Source organism: Barbus barbus, assembly GCF_936440315.1.
Source record: "Barbus barbus genome assembly, chromosome: 16".
Classification (NCBI taxonomy): domain Eukaryota; kingdom Metazoa; phylum Chordata; class Actinopteri; order Cypriniformes; family Cyprinidae; genus Barbus; species Barbus barbus.
In genome coordinates this window covers 9010746-9033890 of record NC_136744.1, presented here as the reverse complement: position 1 = coordinate 9033890, position 23145 = coordinate 9010746, and the positions used below count along the sequence as shown (strand labels likewise).

The 23145-nt window shown below is 36.9% G+C and overlaps 1 protein-coding gene across 2 annotated transcripts; it reads left to right on the top strand.

Annotated features, from left to right (window-relative positions):
- Positions 1 to 4974: 4974 nt before the first annotated feature.
- On the top strand, positions 4975 to 10367 carry LOC306882595 (uncharacterized protein). 2 transcript variants are annotated; one of them, XM_079437314.1, is made up of 11 exons: positions 4975 to 5307; positions 5493 to 5946; positions 6450 to 6537; positions 6919 to 7032; positions 7139 to 7239; positions 7396 to 7494; positions 8296 to 8425; positions 8821 to 8931; positions 9021 to 9173; positions 9344 to 9465; positions 9610 to 10367. In XM_079437314.1, the coding sequence occupies exons 1-11, from the start codon at positions 5190 to 5192 to the stop codon at positions 9761 to 9763; spliced, it is 1644 nt and encodes a 547-aa protein (XP_079293440.1). In that variant the 5' UTR covers positions 4975 to 5189; the 3' UTR covers positions 9764 to 10367. The 2 variants fall into 2 exon arrangements, with proteins under 2 accessions (XP_079293440.1, XP_079293441.1); XM_079437315.1 differs by having other exon boundaries at positions 5080 to 5307; positions 5496 to 5946.
- Positions 10368 to 23145: the final 12778 nt, after the last annotated feature.

The following is a 23145-nucleotide window of genomic DNA, read 5'->3' as shown; positions in this document are numbered from 1 at the left end:
CTGTCCAGGGGGTATTCCAGAAAGCAGGTTATGTGACATACCCCGGAAAGTTTGAGGATAAGCGAGCGGATAACCTCAGCTTTCGGTTCCAAAATCGGAGGTTACTTTTACGGTATGTAAGTAACCATAGTAACTTGCTCTGTGAAGATAACCTGCTCCGGAGCAGGTTATGTTCCAGGGTTAGTTTGTTTCAGAGAGGTCACACAGCATGGCGTACCCTTTTGATGACGATCCTGTGGATGTAGAAGCACAGATGATACAAGTTTTTTTGCACCGCGAGAGAGTGATAAGGCCAAATATCGATGTGTTTTCATATCCGAATGAATATTTGCAAAGCGTTACCGTTTTTCAAAAGATTCGTTAATTTATTTAAAGAATCTTTTGAAACTTTACATATCAAACGTGACGAACCGCGGGTCAGCGCTTACCACAGAACACATTCTGTGCATTGCTCTTCGTTTTTTTGCGACAGGGAGTTTTCTATACAATGTGGCCGATGCAGAGCATGTGGGAAAGGCAACTGTGTGTAGAAACGTTTGTACAGTGTGCCTGGCACTGAAGCAGTTTCTACACACTTTTGTACTGCTCCCTGGCCATAAACCTGTGCGCCTTATTAAAGAAGAATTCCACAGAGTGGCAGGTTTGTCCTGTCTATGAGAATCTATAAGTGACATATTAGTTACATACCATTACTTGCTCTAAGCATACTGCACACACACACAAACACACAGTGACTTAATTGTTTAATAACATAACTTTATATTTCAGGCTTCCCAAATGTGATTGGGTGCATTGATGGCACCCACATTCCTATTAAAGCTCCTTCAGTCAATGAAGGAGACTATGTTAATAGGAAGTCTGTCCATAGCATCAATGTGCAGGTATCAACTGTTTTTTCACTCCTCAATCTTTTGCTGTTAAAAGCATTAAACTCATCACTTGGCCCCACTAACTAGGTAATATGTGATGCGACCCACATCATCACTAATGTTGAGGCCAAGTGGCCAGGGTCTGTACATGTTGCCAGAATTTTTAGGGAGTCATCCTTGTGCCCCAAATTCCAACAGGGTACGTTTAGCTCTACACAGTGTTTTTATTGTTTTGATTACATTTTTATTTGTACACTTCAATCATTATAGGACAATTCAGTGGTTACTTGCTGGGGGACAGAGGGTACCCTTGTTTGCCTTTTGTGATGACACCCTATCCTCAACCTGAGCCTGGTCCACAGACACGGTTCAACCTGACCCACAGTAGGACACGGGCCAAGGTCGAGATGACCATAGGCATACTGAAGGCAAGGATTCAGTGTCTGCGTGGGCTGAGGGTCAGTCCGTCAACCACAGGCTGTCCTTTATTAAGGGACAGAGCCAACTCTTCCACTGGGGTGAGGGGAGGTGGTGGTGGGCCCCCACCAGTTAAGCAGGCATCTGCCTTCTTTCTATTAGAATAAAAGGGGAGAGGGTAGCATATTCTTTAAGTTAACCGTGCTTTCTGGAATACACCCCAGATTGCTATACACTGCTAACACATGTATTTCTACCAGATCAGTTTGTTGGTATAATAATAGGTTGATTCAGTAAATTTTGTAATTTTGAAATTGTAAATTTTAAGTTTATTTTCTTTGGAATAAAGGTGTGTCAAACTAAAATTGAAATAAAAGCACAAATATAATGTAGTATAATAATTTTAAATAGCCTAATGTGTAAATATACATAAAGCAGTTTAGCCCAAAGAACCCTTTTGTGCCAAAAAGGGTTCTATCTCCTTAAATATAACCTTTTTGGGATAAAGGGTTCTTTAGAGTTGAGTAAAGAACCCTACACTCTTAAAAGTGCTGGGTTATTTCTGTAAACACATTGTTGGGTTAATTGTGCTGGGTCATAATTCTGGGTTGTTTGAGGGACTGTAAACACACAGTTGGGTTGTTCATGCTGGGTCAAATGGACTGCAAGGGGTTCTTTCACCACTGAACACCTGGGTTGGGTTATTTTGACCCAACCGGTTTATTTATTTTTCCTCTTCATCGAATTTTCTGGATTCTTCACTCGTCTCGTCGTCAGACGGTCAAGCAACTCGCAGCAAGCAGGATTGATTATGATATGATTATTTACCTCTATTTTTAATAAGCTGTGGTAAGAGCACACTGATTTCACAGTTAATGTGATATTTGATCTGTCGCTGTGCGAGTTAACGTTAGCATTATTCTGTGAATCAAGTATCCGCCTACATTTCTTTGTTGACAAAAAAAAGAAGCTTTATGCAAAGTTTTATATACTTATTTTAACGCCTCATGAAAAATGTATGAACTATAGTTAGGTCAGAAAATACAGGGGTAAGTTCAGTTAATTTACTCTGTGTAACGTTTCTCTATGGCTTTGTAATGTTTTCTAAGAATTAGATAATTTCATACTAAAATTGATCTTTTAAGGTCTTTTTTTCAAGTAAATGTCTGCGACGTGCCGAATCCAACAATAACTTCCATTTTCGCGCTTTTTTTCCTCAGGTAAAGTTAGCTGCATTACACTTAACGTTAAACCACAATACTACTGGTATGTAATATTATTCTTAAATATTGTTACTTAAATGTAATGTTGTCTTAGCTACAGTATGTAAAGTTAGACAATCTCTCCTGGTGTATGAGGTCCTTTTACTCTTCCTCTGTTTTAGTGAATGTTTGTGTTGCTTTAATCAGGACACAAGAGGTTTATCCAGGTTAACAGTAAGCTAGAGAGGCTATGTAAAGTGTTCTTTATATGTTACTGTTAGAAATAATAATTTGTATTTGAGATTGATGAATAATAGGCAGATCACTGGATTTCTAGGCTGGCATACTGTATGGTTTTGCTAGCTTATGGAAGTTTTTCAGCCTTATTTTACAGAATCTGTTTTGCCTCCCAAAAAATTTCAAAAAATGGTGGATTTGCAGCAATGGGTCAACAAGAATCCCAGAAATCTTGAACGAGTTGCTAAAAGGGAGAGTGCTTTCAAAGTCCTGCCCACTCTACTTCCCCAATCAATTTTCAAGAACGGAGGAAAGGTCTTCAGACCCACAACCACTGAATCTTTCATTTGATGTACAACCTGTAAGTTTTTATTTTTTAATTGTTTTACTTTTTCTTCTCTATACACAGTACTGTGCAAAAGTTTTAGGCCACTAGTATTTTCATCAGTTAAAAAATGGTTTTAAGTCAGTTATTGTTTTATCTTTTGCTGTAGTGTATCAATAAGAAATATCAGTTTAAATTTCCTAACATTCATTTTGCCATCAATTGTAATAATCCAGTGAATGTCTGACAACAGCCAGTGCTACACACAGAGATCTGATCTGATCATCATCCAGTCTGTCTGGAATGACATGAAGAAACGGAGACAGACTAAATCCAGAACTGTGGCAACATCTCCAAGATGCATCATGAAAGCTACCTTTTATTTATTATTTATTTATTATTATTATTGGTAATATCGGTAAATATAGCAAGGCAATGAGAAAACAAATAACCCAATGTTTAGGTAATGTTTAACCCAGCAACAGAGTTAACCTGACCCACTGGTTGGGTCAAATAAACAACCCAGCACTTGGGTCAAAACAACCCAGCGCGCGTTATGTCCCATAGTTACCCAGCGGCTGGGTTAAGGTTGGGTTATTTTTTAACCCAGCATTTTTTAGAGTGTAAGGTTCTATATAGAACCCCAAAGAACCTTTTTTTTTTTTTAGGGAAAAAAAGATTAATCCGTGAAGAGAACACCTCTCTAAAGTGCCAGACGCCATCGAATGTGAGCATTTGCCCACTCAAGTCGGTTACGACGACGAACTGTAATAGTTCGAGTGTAATAGCTTTCAGATGAGCGAGTGACTGAGACAGCTGTGTGTACTTAGTGCAATGAATGATGGGAAATGAAGTCCAGGGTAATATGTAACAGTCTGTGTAGTGTGAGAGTCAATATGATGGAAGAGCGACCTCTGATAGCGAGTGGACCGAAGACCACAAACCGGATTCGTGATAGTGGCATTGTGCTGTGTGATAAAACTGCACAGTTTAGAGTGGCTTTTATTGTGGCCAGCCTAAGGCACACCTGTGCAATAATCATGCTGTCTAATCAGCATCTTGATATGCCACACCTGTGAGGTGGATGGATTTTCTCGGCAAAGGAGAAGTGCTCACTAACACAGATTTAGACAGATTTGTGAACAATATTTTGAGAGAAATAGGCCTTTTGTGTACATAGAAAAAGTCTTAGATCTTTGAGTTCAGCTCATGAAAAATGGGGGCAAAAAAAAAAGTGTTGCGTTTATAATGTGTCAGCGTATATATATATATATATATATATATATATATATATATATATATATATATATATATATATATTTGTTGTAATAGCAGTCAATGGTAACCAAAATAGTTTGGTTACCAATGTTCTTCAAAATTTCTTTGACAGAACAGAGAATTTAATAGCAGTAAACTTACTTTATGACATCCTAGCTCAAAAACAGTGCTTTACTGTCAAGTGTGCATTTCTATGTGACAAAAAAAATCACACATTCAATAATATCTATCATTATTAATTAATTTATTCATTAATTTACTACAAAAACCAAACCCCACCAAAAACATTCAGGGTTTAAACTTGTGGGCCGGATAGGCTGGATTTGTCCAGGGCGAAATTTTAGCCCCAGTCCAGCCCTGTTCTACAGTATTTGCTAAATATTTCCATAAATTATTACTTGATATGATATTATTCTTTTCTGTTAATAAATGTTATATAAGCTAGTTTGTCATTGTACTGTTTTATTGTTGTTGTGCTTTTCATTAAGAATCTTTGAAGGATTTGTTAGAAAGTAAAAGGTGTAAAGATGTAAGCCCAACAGGCAATACCTTTTCTTGTAAAACGTGACACCAAGAACAAGAATTCGAAAGCAAAAGTGAAAGCGTTCAATTACCAATAACAATTCCAGTACCACATTGCTGTGAAAGACTGATATCCTGTTATCTGAAGCATTCGGTTCCACTGCTTAAACTTACTGCAACTACTTCCGCTACTTCAAATGAACCACAAACATATGCTGTGCATATATGAGAACAACAGCATCACGGTTGAGTAGTTGAGTGTTTCACACTCACTATAGTGCACTTGTACAACAGCTGACTTTTTCATAGATTTAAATCAAACCGATTGCAGAACAGAAAATGTCAAAAAAATTTAAAAAGTTCAAGTTTTGGAGGAAGAAAAAAACAGACGAGAATAAACATGAGCAGTATCGTCTGGTGAAAGACATACCAACACAGCACACAGAGACCACAGATGGTAAGACAAATCGTTGTCATTTTGGTAACACTTTAAAGTAAGGTCTCATTTGTAAACGTTAATGTTAGCTAACACGAACTATCAGTGAACAATACATTTGAAGAATATTTATAAATCTTTGTTAACAATAGTTAATAACAAAGTATTCAAGTAATAACAAAAGTAATTCATGCACATGCATTCAGCAGGAGAACAGGAAAGCACAGTCGACTCTGTGATGCCATCTTGTTCAGGTGTTGAAGTGAGTGGCGAGACAGGGCTTAATATTCTCAGAACAATTCTGAGTGAACAATTAAACCCAGCTGCAATGCCGAAAATCAGCATCTCTCAAGAATGGCACCATAAGTACCTTCAGGAAATAGATCAGTTTGTGGAAAACCACTTTCCCAAGCTGCCAGCAGAGAGACCACAAGAATCTCAGTTAAAGCAGATACAGGACTTTCTAAAGAAAACACGGAGCATTATATATGATGAGGTGCTTCGATTAACACCTGCACTGAAAGATGCTGGGCTGCTAGATCATCTGAAGGACAGTTACAGTCGTCACATCTTTGCCAACCTGGACTTGCTCCTAAACAGAGATCTGTCTGTAAAAGAGATCTTCTACCTTCTACTGTGGGGAAAAGATTTGTTCTTCAGGTATGCACTGCAAATTTGTTGTAAATGTAATATTCTTATACATACAACACAAAAACAAGTTAGCCTAATTTTGAAATGAACATTACCATTCAAAAGTTTGGGATCATATGTTTTTGAAGATGATGAAGAGCAAAGATGCACTAAATTGACCAAAAATGACACTAAAGACATTAATTCTATAATAAATACTGTTCTTTCTAACTTTGCTGTTTATCATATTAACATTAAGCAGCTTTCATTTGTTAACTTTGATAATAATAAGAAATGTTTCTTGAGCAGCACATCTGCATAATTAGAACGATTTCTGAAGGATCATGTGACACTGAAGACGGGAATAAATAAAATAAACTATGTATAAAGTGACATTTTAAAATATATTAAACTGGACAATTTTTCCAAATAAATGTTTAATTTCTGGTCAAATAAGTGCATGAGAGACTTTTTCATAAATATGAAAAATCTTACTAAACTCAACAATAGCCTATTGCTCATTTCTGTTTCAGTTCAGAATCAAAACTGACAGTGCATGATCCTCTGCTGTTGACGGGAGGGTTTGAGAGAGCAAAGCAGAAACTATTGAAAAAGCTTCAGGTAAGACTGCACAGTATCCCCTTTATTTTTAACACAAGAGCAGTTTGTTAACTTGAATGTGCGAGGCTTCCCTTTGTAATTCGCCTCCAGTTATTTTAACTGTACATAAACAGTCTGCTATGCTGCTTTATATTGCTAACTGCTATCATATCATATCAGAGCACATACCGTTTACTGCACTTTATTATTGTTCTAGATGGCGGCCAATGTCTGGCACATTCACAGAAAATAGTTTAATTCCGTGTTGCGGAAGTTAAGGGGATGGTCTTCGTTTTATTTTAATTATTTGGCTCTCGTTATACTGACTTGCGGTAATGTATGAAAGGACCCAAAACAAGATATGCTAACACCTGTATCTCTGCCCCACTTTAACTGCCACAGAATGAACTCTCCATGAATCTACAGAACATCCTGCTCTATGATGATCAGAATGGACATAATGAGGACTCAATGAATGACGAAACTTTCATCAGTGTACACATAGATGTCATTAAGGTAGCTCCTAGAGAGAGAGAAAGTGAAGCAAGACTCATGTAAAAAGGTATCCCAAGGCATTTGAATATGATATACTGCAAACTTATTTCATGTTTTGCTTTCACAGTGCCTGAATAGTACTATTTTAGAAGCTGAACAGTTTGGTCTGACTTTGGGGCACGCGGTACAAATACTCTGCAATACAGAGCTGCATGGTTTTGTTCAGAAGTAGGTTTCTCTATCTTGTATTACACCTTTAAAGTTCACACACTAAAACGATTCTCATTTAATGAGTATCCAGTTATTATCTTTTTAGTTTATGGTTGTTGGAGTGGGAATGTTTATAATCCTGTACTGAATAGCTATAAATATGTGTTTTCTTAGGTATGAGGTCACTGAGAATGAATATCTAACAAAAGTAAAGTTTACAGAGAAAAACTCTGTGCATCTGTTTCGGATAATCAACAGCTGTATGCAACTCAGGTATTTACTAATGATGCTTAAGTAATGAACTAATTGGCTCAGGAACTGGAACGGTGGATAATTAAAGGGATAGTTCACCCTAAAAATGAAAATTCTGTCCATAATTACTCTCATGTTGTTCCAAACCCGTAAGACCTTTGTTCATCTTTGAAACACAAATTAAGATGTTTTTAATGAAATCTGAGTGCTTTCTGACCCCCCCATAGACAGCAGTGCAACTGACACGTTCATGGCCCAGAAAGGTAGTAAGGACCAAAATAGTCTATGTGATATCAGTGGTTCAACCGTAATATTATAAAGCTGCGAGAATACTTTTTGTGCACAAAAAAAAGACGTTATTTAACAATTTCTTCTGTTTCGCTTTTGCATCAGTCTCAGCCATGCATTCATGAGAGTACCAAGATATGTGCATTCCTTCATTTTTGGGTGAAATCACTTTTTTTTTGTGATTCACTTTTGTTTTCTGCTCTAATTGAAGAATAGGTGAAGACATATTTGTCACCCTTGATTTATTCAAAGTGGTAGTATATTAAGATAAAGTGACTAACATCTGGCTTCCATTTGTGGCTAAAATATTGCATCAACCATGAGAGACAAACTCTATGTCATTGTTAAAACTAGAGTCATTATATCTTGTGAGTGTTTTACAATATTTGTGCTAAGTAATTCTGTTTTTGAGTGAACCTTTTAATGCACCTTTATTTGCCTGTTCCCTATATTGGCTTTTTATTACAGTTCACCTTTAACTGCCCCTTTTCTGCAGTTTTATCATAAAACCAGTATTATTTATTTTACCTATAGATGCTATGCTGAACAAATCACTCCAGATAAAAACAACAGTGATGTCTACTCAAGCACTATATGCATGCTACAGAAACTGGAAGACAATGCTTCATCCAGTGTACAAAAGGTCATGAACTGCTTAGCACAGGTATGTTTTGACATCTGTGTTTATGATAATCTGTTCAGAAGAAAGTCCACTTTTGTGCACTTGAAATTAAGTATTTGAGTCCACAGAATTGTGAAATCCATAAGATCTTATATGGATTATTTTGGCTCTATTATTTATATTTTACATTTAGCAGACGCTTTTATCCAAAGCGACTTACATTGCATTCAATTTACAGTTTTTACATTTTATCAGCTCTTGCTTTCCCTGGGAATCAAACCCATGACCTTGGCGTTGCTAGCGCCATGCTCTACTATTTGAGCTACAGGAAAGCCTGTTTCTTTGGGCTACTGATAAACAACAAGGATACTGAAAACTCCTAAAACATTTTTAATAAAAACTTACAGTCTTGTTTCTATGTAAATGTTCATTTGTAGGCCAATTTAGAAATTTATTTCAAGAAAAGGAATAGGCACATTAATATCTTGATGGAGGTAATCCAAGGGCAGTGTGCATCTCTACCTGAGACCGCCTCAGAGATCAAAACGGTACGCACAGTGAGACCTTAAAACCAATCAAAAAGATTCAAGCTCCATATCTCACCCTCAATCTCTAACAATCTCTTAATTCCTGACAGGTCGTTGTGAAAATAGCTTACGACAGTGTTTCCAAAGTGTACCTGGAATGCCTGATGAAGACAAAGTTCAGAAAGCTAGAGAAGTGTTGGGGAAATGCCGAGGAAAAGATAAAAGAGGATGTTCAATATTTTCACGAAACATTCTCTAAACTGGTGAAAAAAAACTCTTTATTTCTCAAATAACTCTTGTTTTTAAGGACTGATTTCCTGATGCACATGACCCTTGGAAATAAGGATCAAACATTCTTCAGCATGATTGCTCCACATACTATACATAATGGGTAAAAAGCTCATTGTTTGAGTAAAGTGATTTTTGCTTGCAGAATGGCATTGTTGCCCAGCAGAACCAGCTCCTTCAGAGAATGACTGAAGTTTTACATCACAGAGATGTAGAAGCACTGAAGATTACCTGTTGTTATTTGTTCAGAGACTTCCCTCAGGACAGGTAAACTCAGATCACAATTAACACTTCACTACAGATGCAAACATGTATTTACAGTGGTTTAAAATTGTGTGAGTATTCAAACAGAGAATGAGTGATTTTGCTTTCGTCAGACAGTGCGGTGAAGTCTTCTTCTCTGTTTTGCAGTAAGCAGTATGTACCTGGTCTGCTGCGCTGGAAGGGGGTGTTATCAGAGCGACAGGTGAGGGAAGTGCTGGATGGGAGCTGGGACCTCGGCCTGTATCCAAGTCCTACACGTGTCACCTGTTGTCCTCTGAAGGGACTTTTTTGTTGTACATAACGTGCATGCTACATGAAAACAAATAAGGCCGTCTTTAATAATGGGAACTGCAGAAGCACATTTGTGGTTATCTGCTTCTGAAACAATAGAAATGCAAGCCTATATCAACATCATTGACTTGATGAGAAATGGGCCAAAAGGCAACTGATCCACATTTACCTGAACCATTATTGATGCTTAATAAAGGCTATTTTAAGGAAAGATATTTGCTTTATGATCATTTTGCTTACAAAAAAGATTTTGTGTTATTTGTTTAATTCTCTTGTTTAGTTCAGTTGGTAAAAGTAAGCTATAGAGATGAAGAATGTTCTCCAAGAATGTTGTGATATTTCTGCCTTCTAGCATTAAGATCTGATGTATATTCTTTAACAAGGTGCTAAATCGTTTCTTTCACATCTGTTTACACTGAAAGCATGCATCAGAGCTACGCCAGTGACTTTATTTTCCCAGTCTGTCTAAAATAATAAAATATTTTTGAAAAAATGTGTCCAAGCATAAATTCATGCAGCCTACAGTACTTATGTTCACAATGGTACGTTCTCCTCCTGATATTATGATGCGTTTTTGGTGATCCGATCAAGTGACAATAAAGGTGTAAAGCATGAAATAATAGTCAGAACATTTCAATTTTTTTAAGAGGAACTGTTTACTGAAACTCTTTATAACTACTTACATAAAATGCAAATAAATCAGTTGTCACTCTATATCTCCAAATAATGTCTTAATAAGATGATATTTTAATGCTTAGTTTGTGATCAAAGCTCTGTAGTTTTTACTGTGGGGCAAAACATATAGTGCAATACAATGATGATTGAGAGATGAAGTAATAAACATTCCTCAAAAGCCTATGGATCATATTTGATACTCACATTTTAATAGCTTATATAATATTTAAAAGAACTGTTTTCTATTTGAATATATTTTAAAATTTAATTTATTCCTGTGATTTCAAAGCTTAATTTTCAGCACCATTACTCCAGTCACATGATCCTTCAGAAATCATTCAAATATTCTGATTTGATGCTCAAAAAACATTTATTATTATTATTATTATGTTGAAAACAGCGGAGTAGATTTTTTAATTTTTCAGGTTTCTTTGATAAATAGAAAGTTCATAAGAACAACATTTATCTGAAATAGAAATCTTTTGTAACATCATAAATGTCTTTATCATAATTTTTGATCAATTTAAAGCATCCTTGCTAAAAAAAGTACTAATTTCTATAATCCCCCCCCCCCAAAAAAAAACAAACAAACAAACAAACAATTATGTTGACTCCAAGCTTTTGAATGGTATAGTGTATAATGTTACAAAAGCTTTTTATTTCAGATAAACACTGATCTTTGGATTTTTCCATTCATCAAAGAATCCAGAATAAAATGTACTCAACTGTTTATATTGATGATGATGATAATAATAAATGTTTCTTGAACAGCAGATCAGCATATTAGAATGATTTCTGAAGGATCATGTGACTGGATTAATGATGCTGAAAATTCAGCTTTGATCACAGGAATAAATTACATTTTAAAATATTTTCAAATAGAAAGCAGTTATTTTAAATTTGCTGTATTTTGGATCAAATAAATGCAGGCTTGGTGAGCAGAAGAGACTTAAAACAATCAAAAATCTTACTGTTCAAAAACTTTTTGGATAAGACTAAAAGGTAAGGTTCGACTGAATATCGTGTCTTTTTTTATTTAAATCTATGGCCCATGGAAACCTCCATGAACATAGCCTACTTGCGGGGGACGACTTTACATTTTATTAAAAAGTGTTTACGTATTCTACAGTCGTGGCGCTTGCACACATTACGATAGGTTAGATGCCTGCCTCCGTTCTGAGTCTCTATCAAGCACTTTACGGATTCAACTGCTCTCCTCTCCTCCTCCTGCCTGGCTCTTTGGCCCGCATCACTCACCGCAGAGCAAGCCTCTTGATAAAGCTGCTGTGAAAACGTGGGAAAAGCCGGCGGGAAGTTGTGGTGAAGCGTTCTTTATCGCTCCGTCTATAGCGCATTGTGAATGGGTGGTTTACGCTGTCAATACAGGAGACAAATCAATGGGCCACTGGCTGCTCGCTGTCAGTGCGTGATGGTCCTTGGCAAATAATAGTAGGCCCTAATAAAAAAAAAAAAAACATTCTGTCGGCCCCTAAAGTGCATCGGCCCAACAGGAAAATGCCCGGTCTTAAAAACAAAAGTGCTTCAAAAGGTTCTTCACAGTGATGCTATAGAAGAACCATTTTTGGTTCCTCAAAGAACCATTCAGTCAAAGTTTCTTTAAGAACCATCTCTTTCTTACCTTTTTATAATCTGAAGAACCTTCTTTCACCACAAAGAACCTTTTGTGAAGCAGAAAGGTTCTTCAGATGTTAAAGGTTCTTTATGGAACCATTTAGACAAAAAGGTTCTATGGCATCGTGAAGCACCTTTATTTAGTGTATGCCCGATTACCAATCCAGCCCTGGGCACATCCAAAGAACTAGGTTTCATTTTCGTTTTCTCTTAAATGCTGTCAAAGCCTTCACACCTAAAATAACCAGTTGGTAAGCTGCAAACCCATTGGATCTCAGTTGGAGCAGATACAGGACTTTCTAAAGAGATCACAGAGTATGATATATGACGAGGTGCTTCGATTAACACCTGCATTGAAAGATGCTGGGCTGCTAGATCATCTGAAGGACAGTTAAAGCCGTCACATCTTTACCAACCAGGACCTGCTCCTAAACAGAGATCTGTCTGTAAAAGAGATCTTCTGCCTTCTACTGTGGGGAAAAGATTTGTTCTTAAGGTATGCACTGCAAATTCTTGCAAATGAACTATTGACAAATTAATTTATGTTACAGTTCAGAATCACAGTATTTCTTCAGAGTGTACGACCCTCTGCTGTTGACGGGATGGTTTCAGAGAGCAACGGAGAAACTGCTTCCAAAACTAAAGGTCATGATATGCTCATCTGTATTTGTTAAAATTATTATCTTGTAATAGGCTAAAAAAAGAGCACCCAAAATTAGCAAAACATTTAGGAAGGACATAACACATGTCTCTGTCCCACTTCAGCTGTCACAGGATGACATCTCCAAGACATCTCCTGTAAAGAATACAATGTGCAAGGCTAAGTTTTTCTTGGTTATAAAAAGAGGATTTTTAATGAAGTTCCTAAACGTAAGTTAGGGAAGAGCGAGCCCATCTTTCAATCAACAGCCAGAGTATATAAGCAGCTGCTTACCTCTCTCCAGTCTCAGCTGTTCTAGCATCCCTCCACCTCCCCAAACCTGAGGAGCTAGAATTTCCCTGGCGTCCAAGGAAACAGGACGCACTCATTGATAATTCCAATTCAGCAAGTAATCAGGACTGATAGTCAAAGAGATGGCTATCACATGGGTTCCACGCTGAATTCACAAGCTTCCTTAGACTGACTATACCCCCACACATAGAAGACAAAGAACCCGACTGAAATTCCTTGGTTCACAAAGACTGTCTGCTTCCATATGCACCTAAAATCATCTTAAAAGACTTTCATTTTAAATTTTTAATGAAACTAATCATTTCTATGCATAACTGCATATTATGTTTGTAACCCACACATTTGACTATCCTTGTTTTAATCACTCTTTGTGTATGTCTTGCTTTTAATAAGTATTGAATAGCTTAAGCCTTAAAGGGTAATCGTCATGTTTGGTATGTATGAGTTTAAAAATTCATGCTTTAAATGTTTCTTCCAATCAATTCTTTGTCAAATGCATTATAGTCTTGTTATAGAAATCATTTTCAAAAGTATGCTTTGCAAGAGCCTGTAAAGTTCGGACCTTCGGACCTCTGACTGAACAGATAACATGTTGATTTATTAGTGGGGTGGAGAAACAAAGCAACACCCCAAGCAAGGACAGTATCTAATTGGTCAAGACGTCCAGATGGGACGGTCTGAAAGCCGAGTTTAAAAACTCAGGACACCATCAAACTCTCTCTTCTTCTTAAAAATGCTCTCTTAGCTCTCTTGGTCCTCTCCCTTCTCCTCTTCTTTTCTTTTGCCACCGCGTTTTGACACTGCTCTTTGAGTGTGCTCTACTCCACGTGCCAGCTGCTACCATAATGAGAAGAAAACCAACCTAGTCTCGTTACATCCTTTAATTCTTTTACTTTCTTTTCTTTTCTGTTGTGAGTTTCATGTACTCAGTTTTGCCGCCACGCCTCGTCTCCGAGTTCAACTGGAGTCTGTGACCGCCTCAAAACTTCTACCAGCCACAACTCCATTGGCTTCCCAAGACCTCACTTCACAACTACTGAACTCTCAACCAATCAGACACTTCGGGGAACCCCCTTTCTGCAACGACGACGACACAAAGGAAACCCCTTAACACAGGCACAGCAAGCAAGTAACACCTCCATGTTCTAATTGAATTGGTGTCTTTAATATAAATCTTAGCCTCATTGAGAAACTCAAAGCGAGGGTTAAATAAGTGATTGATGGTTGTTAAGGTCTATGCAATTGAACATATTGCTGTAAACTTTGGATTTCACATTTCCATTCTCTTAAACTCATCCTTTCCTCACTTTCTCTCTTCCTGCAACGTGTGAATGCTTGTGTTCATGTGTTAGATTAGTTTACATGTCTTAGGTTTATATAAATAAAATCTTATTTATATTGAAAAGAGAAGTATCTTGTGTTTTGTGCTCACAAGTTAGTCTTAAACTGCCGATTTTGTTACTGTGCTATTAAATAGTGTTTTCACTATATTTTGGATTTTAATATCCAGTGCAGAGTTGATGTTATATGGCTTGGTCAATTAATCGCTGCCGCCTCAGTGATCAGCCGTGAAACAGTGAGTCTGTTCAAATTCCTTATAAAATCATAAATGATTCCCTTTGAGCTAAATTAAACTATTTGCTTTATTTTTTTTATTACGTTACATACTGCACACTTATTTTATGTTGTTATGTCTTTACAGTGTCTGAATGCTGTTATTCAGCGTTCTAAGGAATTTAGTCACACGCTGATGAGTACGACACAAACGCTCTGCCTTAAAGAGCTTCATCAGTTTGTTCAGGAGTAAGTGTCTAAAATGTCTTCACATTATCTATCTGTTTATTGTTATGTAATTTATTTATTATTTTCTTCTTAAAAATATACTAAAATATTATGAACATTAAGATGAACGTTTAACAAATTTTCTGTATATTTTGTCTAGGTATGTGTATGTAGCGAAAGAACTCCTGAAGAAAAATTCTGTGTATCTGTTTCGGCTCATCAGCACCTGTTGGCAACTCAGGTGATTTCTATTTTTAATGATTAATATAATTATACATTTATAAACTTGTGAGTGTATAATTAACTGGCATTTCTCTATCCATAATGTTGTGATTTATCCTGCATTAGGTTCATACACAGGCAACCACAAAACTAAAACTATAGTTTTGTCATAAAAACAGCTTTAGATTTTTTGCTCCTCAACTCAACAATCCAGACATGAACAACAGTGATGACCTCTCAAACATCAACCTCATGTTAGAGGAGATGGAGGATCACGTTCTGTCTATTGTACAGAAGATGATGAAACACATAGCACAGGCAACATCATTTCATCATAAAGAGTTTATGTACAGAAGGAAAGTTTAGGGATTTCCCAAATTCCAAAAAGGGAATGTCTTAGTCATCAATAGAGGTTAATATTTGGTAGCTTACATGCCTGCCCATCAGGTTTTTCAACAATGAAGTGGTAACCCTTTGTAATAAGGAACAGTTTGTTTACTTTAATGCACTTATGAACTATGGTTGTTTATTGTTCATGATACCTAAAGCATTGTGTTTATGCACTCTAGAGAGCAGGATTTTGGGGTTGCGTTAATTGAATTTTTTTGCTATAGACCAAATTCAGGAAAAACATGAAAATAATTATAGTTTCTATGTACTATGAACTATGTACATTTCTAGGCCTTTTTAAGACATTATTTCGAAGAAGAAGATGAGCAAATTCAAGTACTGACAAAGGCAATCAAAAAGCGATGAGCATCTCTGCCTCAGACTGAGGAGGGAAAAGAATTTCAGAAGGTTGGTTCTGTGTTCAAATACCCAGTGTGATACAGTTCAAGTTCAGGGGTTGAGGAAGGAAGAGGACAAGGTTGGCGTTTGGGAGACTTGGAAGGCTTTATTTACAATAACTCAAAACAAAAACCCAAATAAAGATTGCCGTTCGGCACACAACACGAACGTGTACTCCGTGGGACAGTTTCCTGGGTTCGCCCAGTTAAAACAGCTTGTCCTAGTCCGAGTCTCCTTCCAGTCCGGCTCTCTCTCTCGTCTGTCGCTGTCGGAGGCTTCTTATCTGGTCTCTCCACGCCAATCACTGCAATCAGACACAGGTGTTCATCATTTTGCACTTGACCTACTTTCTCACCGCTCGTCTCCCAATGCTCTCTCCCGCTGCAGACTTCGCTGAACCACGCCCCTCTCGCCACACCCAGTCTAACTGTAATTTTCAAAAAAAAAAAACAACAACAATATTTTACGCTTGTTCTCTGCTCCTCTGCCCCATTTTCTTTCTGACAGATCTTTGTGAATGTATCCTATGACTGTGTTTCATGCGTGTATCTGGATTGCCTGATGAAGAGCAAGTTCAGATGGTTAGAGAGAAGATGGGTAAATGTTGGAGAAAGGATGAGAGAGGATGCTCTCAATTTTCACAACACATTTGCTGAACTGGTAAGAAAAACTCTATAACATTTAATTAAATTACACTCTTAAAAAGGTTAAAAATGGGGATGTCCACACTTTCAATTAACAAGTTATAAAAGCACATTTTTTTTCTAAGTGTGAAGAACTATTATGTATCTGTTTTACAGAATGGCAATGATGACCAGAGGAACCATCTCCTTCAGAGGCTCAGTGAAGTTTTACTTAAAAGGGACGTAGAAGTACTCAAGATTACCTGTTGTGATTTGTTCAGAGAATTCCCACAGGTAAACTTAGCAAATAACACTTAGTATATACGTTGTACACATAATTACAGGCTTGGAAATGTATGTTTTTTCAATTTTGTTTTCATCAGACAGTGCAGTAAAGTCTTCTTCTGAATGTTTTGCAGTAAGCAGTATGTACCTGGTCTGCTGCGCTGGAAGGGGATGTTATCAGAGCGACAGGTGAGGGAAGTGCTGGATGTCAGCCGGGACCTCGACCTCGATCTAAAGCCTAGACGCTTCACCTGTCAGCCTCTGAAGAGACTTTGCTGTTTTCTTTGATATGAATAACACCATCAGCCAGAATTGTAAAAATCTTTGTTTACAAATTTAATTCAATGACATAACTGTTTTGTGACATTCATTTATGAATGTTAAACTGGTACATTAGTATTTTCATCAGATATTACAATATTTGCTTTTACCTGATGACCTATTGATGTTACTTGAAAATAGGAAATAATGTTTCTATTGGACCACTGGAGAAAAATTAATTACCCGTTTACCCTTTTAATCTTTTCTATGATAATATAATTTTCACTGAGTTATTCATTTTGACTTCTACCGTTTAAATTTTTACAAAAGAGGATTGTAACATGTCCAGCTATGAACCTAAATTATTGTTATATTATTTAATAATTCAGTCAGGACCACTCTGTTTGATAAAGATTGCTGTAGAGATCCTGAACATTATTTTGGGGACAGGCTTTATTCTCAAGGGTTCAGATTCTGAGCTGTTCTCAAGCAAACCTCACTGAGGTGTGAAATCCCTGAAGACTAATGCAATTAGCAGATCTAAAATTCCATCCAGAAGTGATACAAGTCTGTAAATGTGACTGGACAAGATTAAACAATTAGCTGATATGATTTCTGTGGACAAGATGCTAAGGAGGGTTAAGCGCATGTCTTTGCGACAGACCAAAGCAAGTGTGAGTTTGGATGAAATTATATACCTTATTTAATTGTAGTGGGAGGAGATACAATCAACTGAGCGTCAGCTGCTGCTGGCTGTCACGCCATGGTCTGCCTGAACTAATTTTGAGCTCCATTCGTCACTCAAACTACATTTATATATATTTTGTAATTTCTTTCATTCTCATTTGAAGACAGTTATCTTTTGTGTGAAGAGATTTTGGTGTACACAGATCATAATCCCTTGGTGTTCTTGACCCACATGTTTAACCCTAATCAAAGTTTAATGTGTTGGTCTTTAATTATGCAGGAATATAATCTTGATATCCGGCACAAGAAAAGAACTGACAAACATCATTGCCAATGCCCTGTGCAGAATTCATTCCTTTGACAATTACATTTTATTTTTATTTTTTATTTCTTTGTGATTAGTGATTCATTACTTTATCTTATAACCAGTGGGTGGCTTTGTGTATCTTTACCTCATTTGTGTTGAACTTACTGAAGTAGAGTTTCTTTCCTTTGTTTCTCTGATTGTACTCCATGATTGAGGGAAATGGGAGAAGTGAGTGTTACCTTCTGAGTTTGTTTGAGTCAGCTGTTTTTTTTTTTTTTGGTTCACAAGTTTAATGATTCATTTATTTTTTGTGGGGCTCGTAGGGAAGTGGGTGCCATTTGTTTTGCATTGGACTTTTTCTCCCGTTTATGTTAGTTAGGGAGTTAAAGGGGTCATATGATGCGATTTCAAGTTTCCCTTTCTCTTTGGAGTGTTACAAGCTGTTTGTGTATAGATAAGATCCCTAAAGTTGTAAAGACTAAAGTCTCAAAACCAAAGAAATATTCTTTATAAAAGTTAAGACTCGTCCATGCCCCCCTCAAACGGCTCATTCAAACATGCCCCCACATGTCTACGTCACGATGTGGAAATATTTGCGTAATGCCGCCCAAATGTTCACTCAAAGAAAGAAGGCATGGTTTCAGTAACCGCAGTAGTGTTGATGCAGCCATGTCAGGGAGACGCTGTGTGTTTCTATTCGAAAGCAAAAGCACTTCCGAAAGTAGATGCAATTAGGAATCATTGGTTAAGATTATGTACAGCACAACAGCACAACCCAAATGTTCAAATTTATGCAACGCATTTTATGGACGAGAGTTTCGTGAACCTATTAGAGTGCAAGGCTGGCTATGCACAAAGGCTATTTCTAAAAAAAAAAGGTTAATTCTGACTTTGCTATGACAATCTGGCGCTTCTGAATCAGCGACTGGAAGTATGTTTTGTTATTAGTTCAAGTATTTGCTATTGACTGTTTAAATGCGGAGTTTTGTGCGTAACGTGTTGTGTGTGTGTGTGTGTGTGTGTGAGGGGAACAGGGCCACATCCCCTCAGAAATAGTCTTAACTGCGGCTTGTATACTGCAAATACATATACAAGCATCATCACTGTGTCTGTCACGCGACTCTGTTCCCCTTTCGAGCTTGAACTGATAAAACTAACTTGAAAGCTGAAGCTTGCGATTATGGTAAGGGTCGTTACATTTCCGTCGCGTGCTTGTGGTGTTCGGCCAGTCACAATGCACTGGGTCAGTTGGCCAATCAGAGCAGACTGCACTTGTTGGAAGGAAGGTCTTGAGGCGGGGCATAGAGGAACTACAATAATGTACAGTATTTGTAAAATAATATATTTACTGAACATTAAAGCATGTCAACATATTCTGTTACACCAAATACACAAAATAATGATCTTTAAAATAGCATCATATGACCCCCCTTAAAATCCCCTTTCTCAAATCAGGCTGTTCTGAGATTCCTGTCAGAATGACGTAGTTCTGCACAGACCGCTCTCACGATAGTTGATTGACACGACCGTCTTACCCTAGACTCGCCCTGAGTGAGCTGAGAGCTGTCCGCCATTGTGTCGACTCTGGTGCAGGGGAAGACAAGACTGTCTCAGATTAAGCGATTGAGGCGTTTTGTTGTTGGATGTAATAATGACTACTTTTACATGGACATCAGTAATCTAATTATTTACCTTATTTTAAATTAGACAATATGATGCATTTGAATAGGATGAACAGGAAAGCTTATAGGGGCTATAGGCTTTCCTGTAGCTCAAATAGTAGAGCATGACACTAGCAACGCCAAGGTCATGGGTTCGATTCCCAGGGAAAGCAAGAGCTGGTAAAAAAAAAGTTAGCTAGTCAGTTAGCATCAGCTAACAAAATGTTTCAAATAGGCTATTATAATTTTATAATTCATAATTATTGATTGTATTCTTTTTAATTTTAAGCTAAAACTGCCTGTTCTCTGATTTTGCTAATAGTAATTATTACTTTTAATAGTAATGATTTTATGAATTTCTTTACTGATAAAATAGATAACATCAGAAATACAATAACAAATGTAGATTCTACTGCGTCTAGTATTTCAGCTTCATTCATCGCACCCAAAGAAAAACTGCAGTGCTTTACAACTATAGGACAGGAAGAGCTAAATAAACTTATCAGTGCATCTAAACCAACAACGTGTTTATTAGATCCTATACCCACTAAACTACTGAAAGAGTTGTTGCCCGTAGCAGAAGAACCGCTTCTCAATATTATTAACTCATCGTTATCTTTAGGTCACGTCCCAAAACCATTCAAGGTGGCGGTTATTAAGCCTCTTATTAAGAAACCACAACTAGATTATAATGAACTGGCAAATTACAGACCCATTTCAAATCTTCCGTTTATGTCAAAAATTTTAGAAAAAGTTGTGTCTGCTCAATTGTGCTCCTTCTTGCAAAAAAATGATCTCTATGAAGAATTTCAGTCAGGTTTCAGGCCTCACCATAGCACAGAAACTGCACTTGTTAAAATTACAAATGACTTGCTTCTTGCTTCAGACCAAGGCTGCATCTCATTGCTAGTATTACTTGATCTTAGTGCTGCGTTTGACACTATAGACCATGATATACTCATAGATCGACTACAAAACCATATTGGTATTCAAGGGCAGGCTTTAAGGTGGTTTAAATCCTACCTGTCCGATCGCTACCACTTTGTTCATTTAAATGGAGAGTCATCACAATTATCACCAGTAAAGCATGGAGTACCACAAGGATCAGTCCTAGGTCCTCTTCTATTTTCAATATACATGTTGCCTCTTGGTAATATTATTAGAAAATACGGGATTAGTTTTCATTGCTATGCTGATGATACTCAACTATATATCTCAACAAAACCAGGTGAAACTTCTAAACTATCTAAGCTAACAGATTGTGTAAAAAATTTAAAAGATTGGATGACCAATAATTTCCTCCTATTAAATTCAGATAAGACAGAGATATTACTTATTGGACCAAAAAACAATACACAGAATCTCTTGGATTACAATTTACAACTAGACGGATGCACTGTCACATCCTCTAAAGTCAAAAATCTGGGTGTTATATTAGACAGCAACTTGTCCTTTAAAAATCATATTTCCCATGTTACAAAAACAGCATTCTTCCATCTTAGAAACATTGCCAAGCTTCGAAACATGCTACCTGTTTCTGATGCAGAAAAGCTAGTCCATGCATTCATGACCTCTAGACTGGACTATTGTAATGCACTGCTAGCTGGTTGTCCTGCATCTTCAATAAACAAGCTACAGATAGTCCAAAATGCAGCGGCTAGAGTTCTTACCAGATCAAGAAAATATGATCATATTACCCCAATTTTACAGTCTCTGCACTGGCTACCTATTCAGTTCCGTATCATTTACAAAATATTATTACTTGCCTATAAGGCCCTAAATGGTTTAGCTCCTGCGTACCTAACTTGTCTTCTACCACGCTACAATCCAACCCGCTCCTTAAGATCGCAAAACTCTGGACTTTTGGTAGTGCCTAGGATAGCAAAGTCCACTAAAGGAGGTAGAGCTTTTTCACATTTGGCTCCTAAACTTTGGAATAGCCTTCCTGATAACGTTCGGGGTTCAGACACACTCTCTATGTTTAAATCTAGATTAAAGACACATCTCTTTAGCCAAGCATTCACATAATGCATTTTATAATCTTGTACTGTAGTATATCTGATCAAATGTACATTATTATTATTCTTTAGCTTGGGATGAACAAATCATTTTTTTTATTTATTTTTTTGCTTAGATGGAACAGCAGCTACGCTAATTATGTTTCTATTTGTCTCTGTTTCTGCCACGGGATTAACATCCCGTGGTAATTAGGAATGACAGAAGCTTCAGTCTGGATCCAACCCCTAAATGATCTGAGATGACCGAACACCTGAGAAAAGATAATGCCAACCCCTCAGAGGACCTAAGAGGATGCCAACGCTCAGACAACATACAGAATTACCAAATGACCACTGGAACTAGTTGAGACCTTACAATCTGACTTTGCTGCAGTTAAATTGAACTGCTGGTTTGTTGGCCAGAGGATTTTGATTTTGATATTGTGCAGTTGCTTTGACACAATTTACATTGTTAAAAGCGCTATATAAATAAAGGTGACTTGACTTGACTTGACTTGCTGTATAGGCTAAATGTTTATAGGAAATTGCTTTGTCAGACTGGGGGGCATTGAAATCAATGAGATAAATGAGTTAGGTCCAAAGTAATCAAAAAGTAATTTGATCTAAACTATGTTCTGTAATGGATTCCATTACTAGGTTTATGTAATTTGGATTCAATGGATTGTCTGTTTAATGTTGTACATCTTTATTAATGTATTTATTTCGTAGCATTTTAATCACGATTTTGATAATATAAAATCTAAATTGTTTAAAGATCAATTGGAACCACCCTCAAAGTTTGCTGAGCCCCCCTAGTGGACCACAACACCCTGGCTGAAAGAGGTTTGTTATTATTGAGTAAGTGACAGAATTAGAATTTTTCAGGTGAACTACATGTGGAAATTTGGACATTACATGCTGTATTAAGCCACTGTTAATCCTGCATTATATGCAATACAATAGTCATCAATCAAATATAAAAAGAAAGCTGATCTCTCTTACCTTACTACAATCCTAACACATCTGTAAAATGAAGAAACTGGATTATGCAGCAAGACAATGGTTCAAAGCATACGAGTAAGCTCCCCAGCCTCACTCCAAAAAAAAACTAAAATTAATCAGTTTTGGCATTGTCAAAGCCCTCAGTCAAACCCAACTAAGATGCTATGGCAGAATCTTTAACATGCAGTTACATGCTCAAAAAAATCCAGTACCACACTGCTGTGAAAGACTCCAGTTATCTGAAGCTTTTGGTTGCAGATATTACTGCTAAAGGTGCAATGAGTTTTTCTCATGGATGATAGGTGTCGATAACTTCTATTCTTTATTTTTATTTAAAAATAAAATGAAATAAACACTGTATACATTTACTCAGTTTGCCTTTGTTTTATGTTGTATTTTGCTCGAAAATCTAAAACACTTTATTATGACGTACACAAAAACAAAAGAAATCAGGATGCGGCAAAGACATTTTCAGTGCTGTTCATGTAAAATTAATCATTTCTTAAACTTGCTGCAA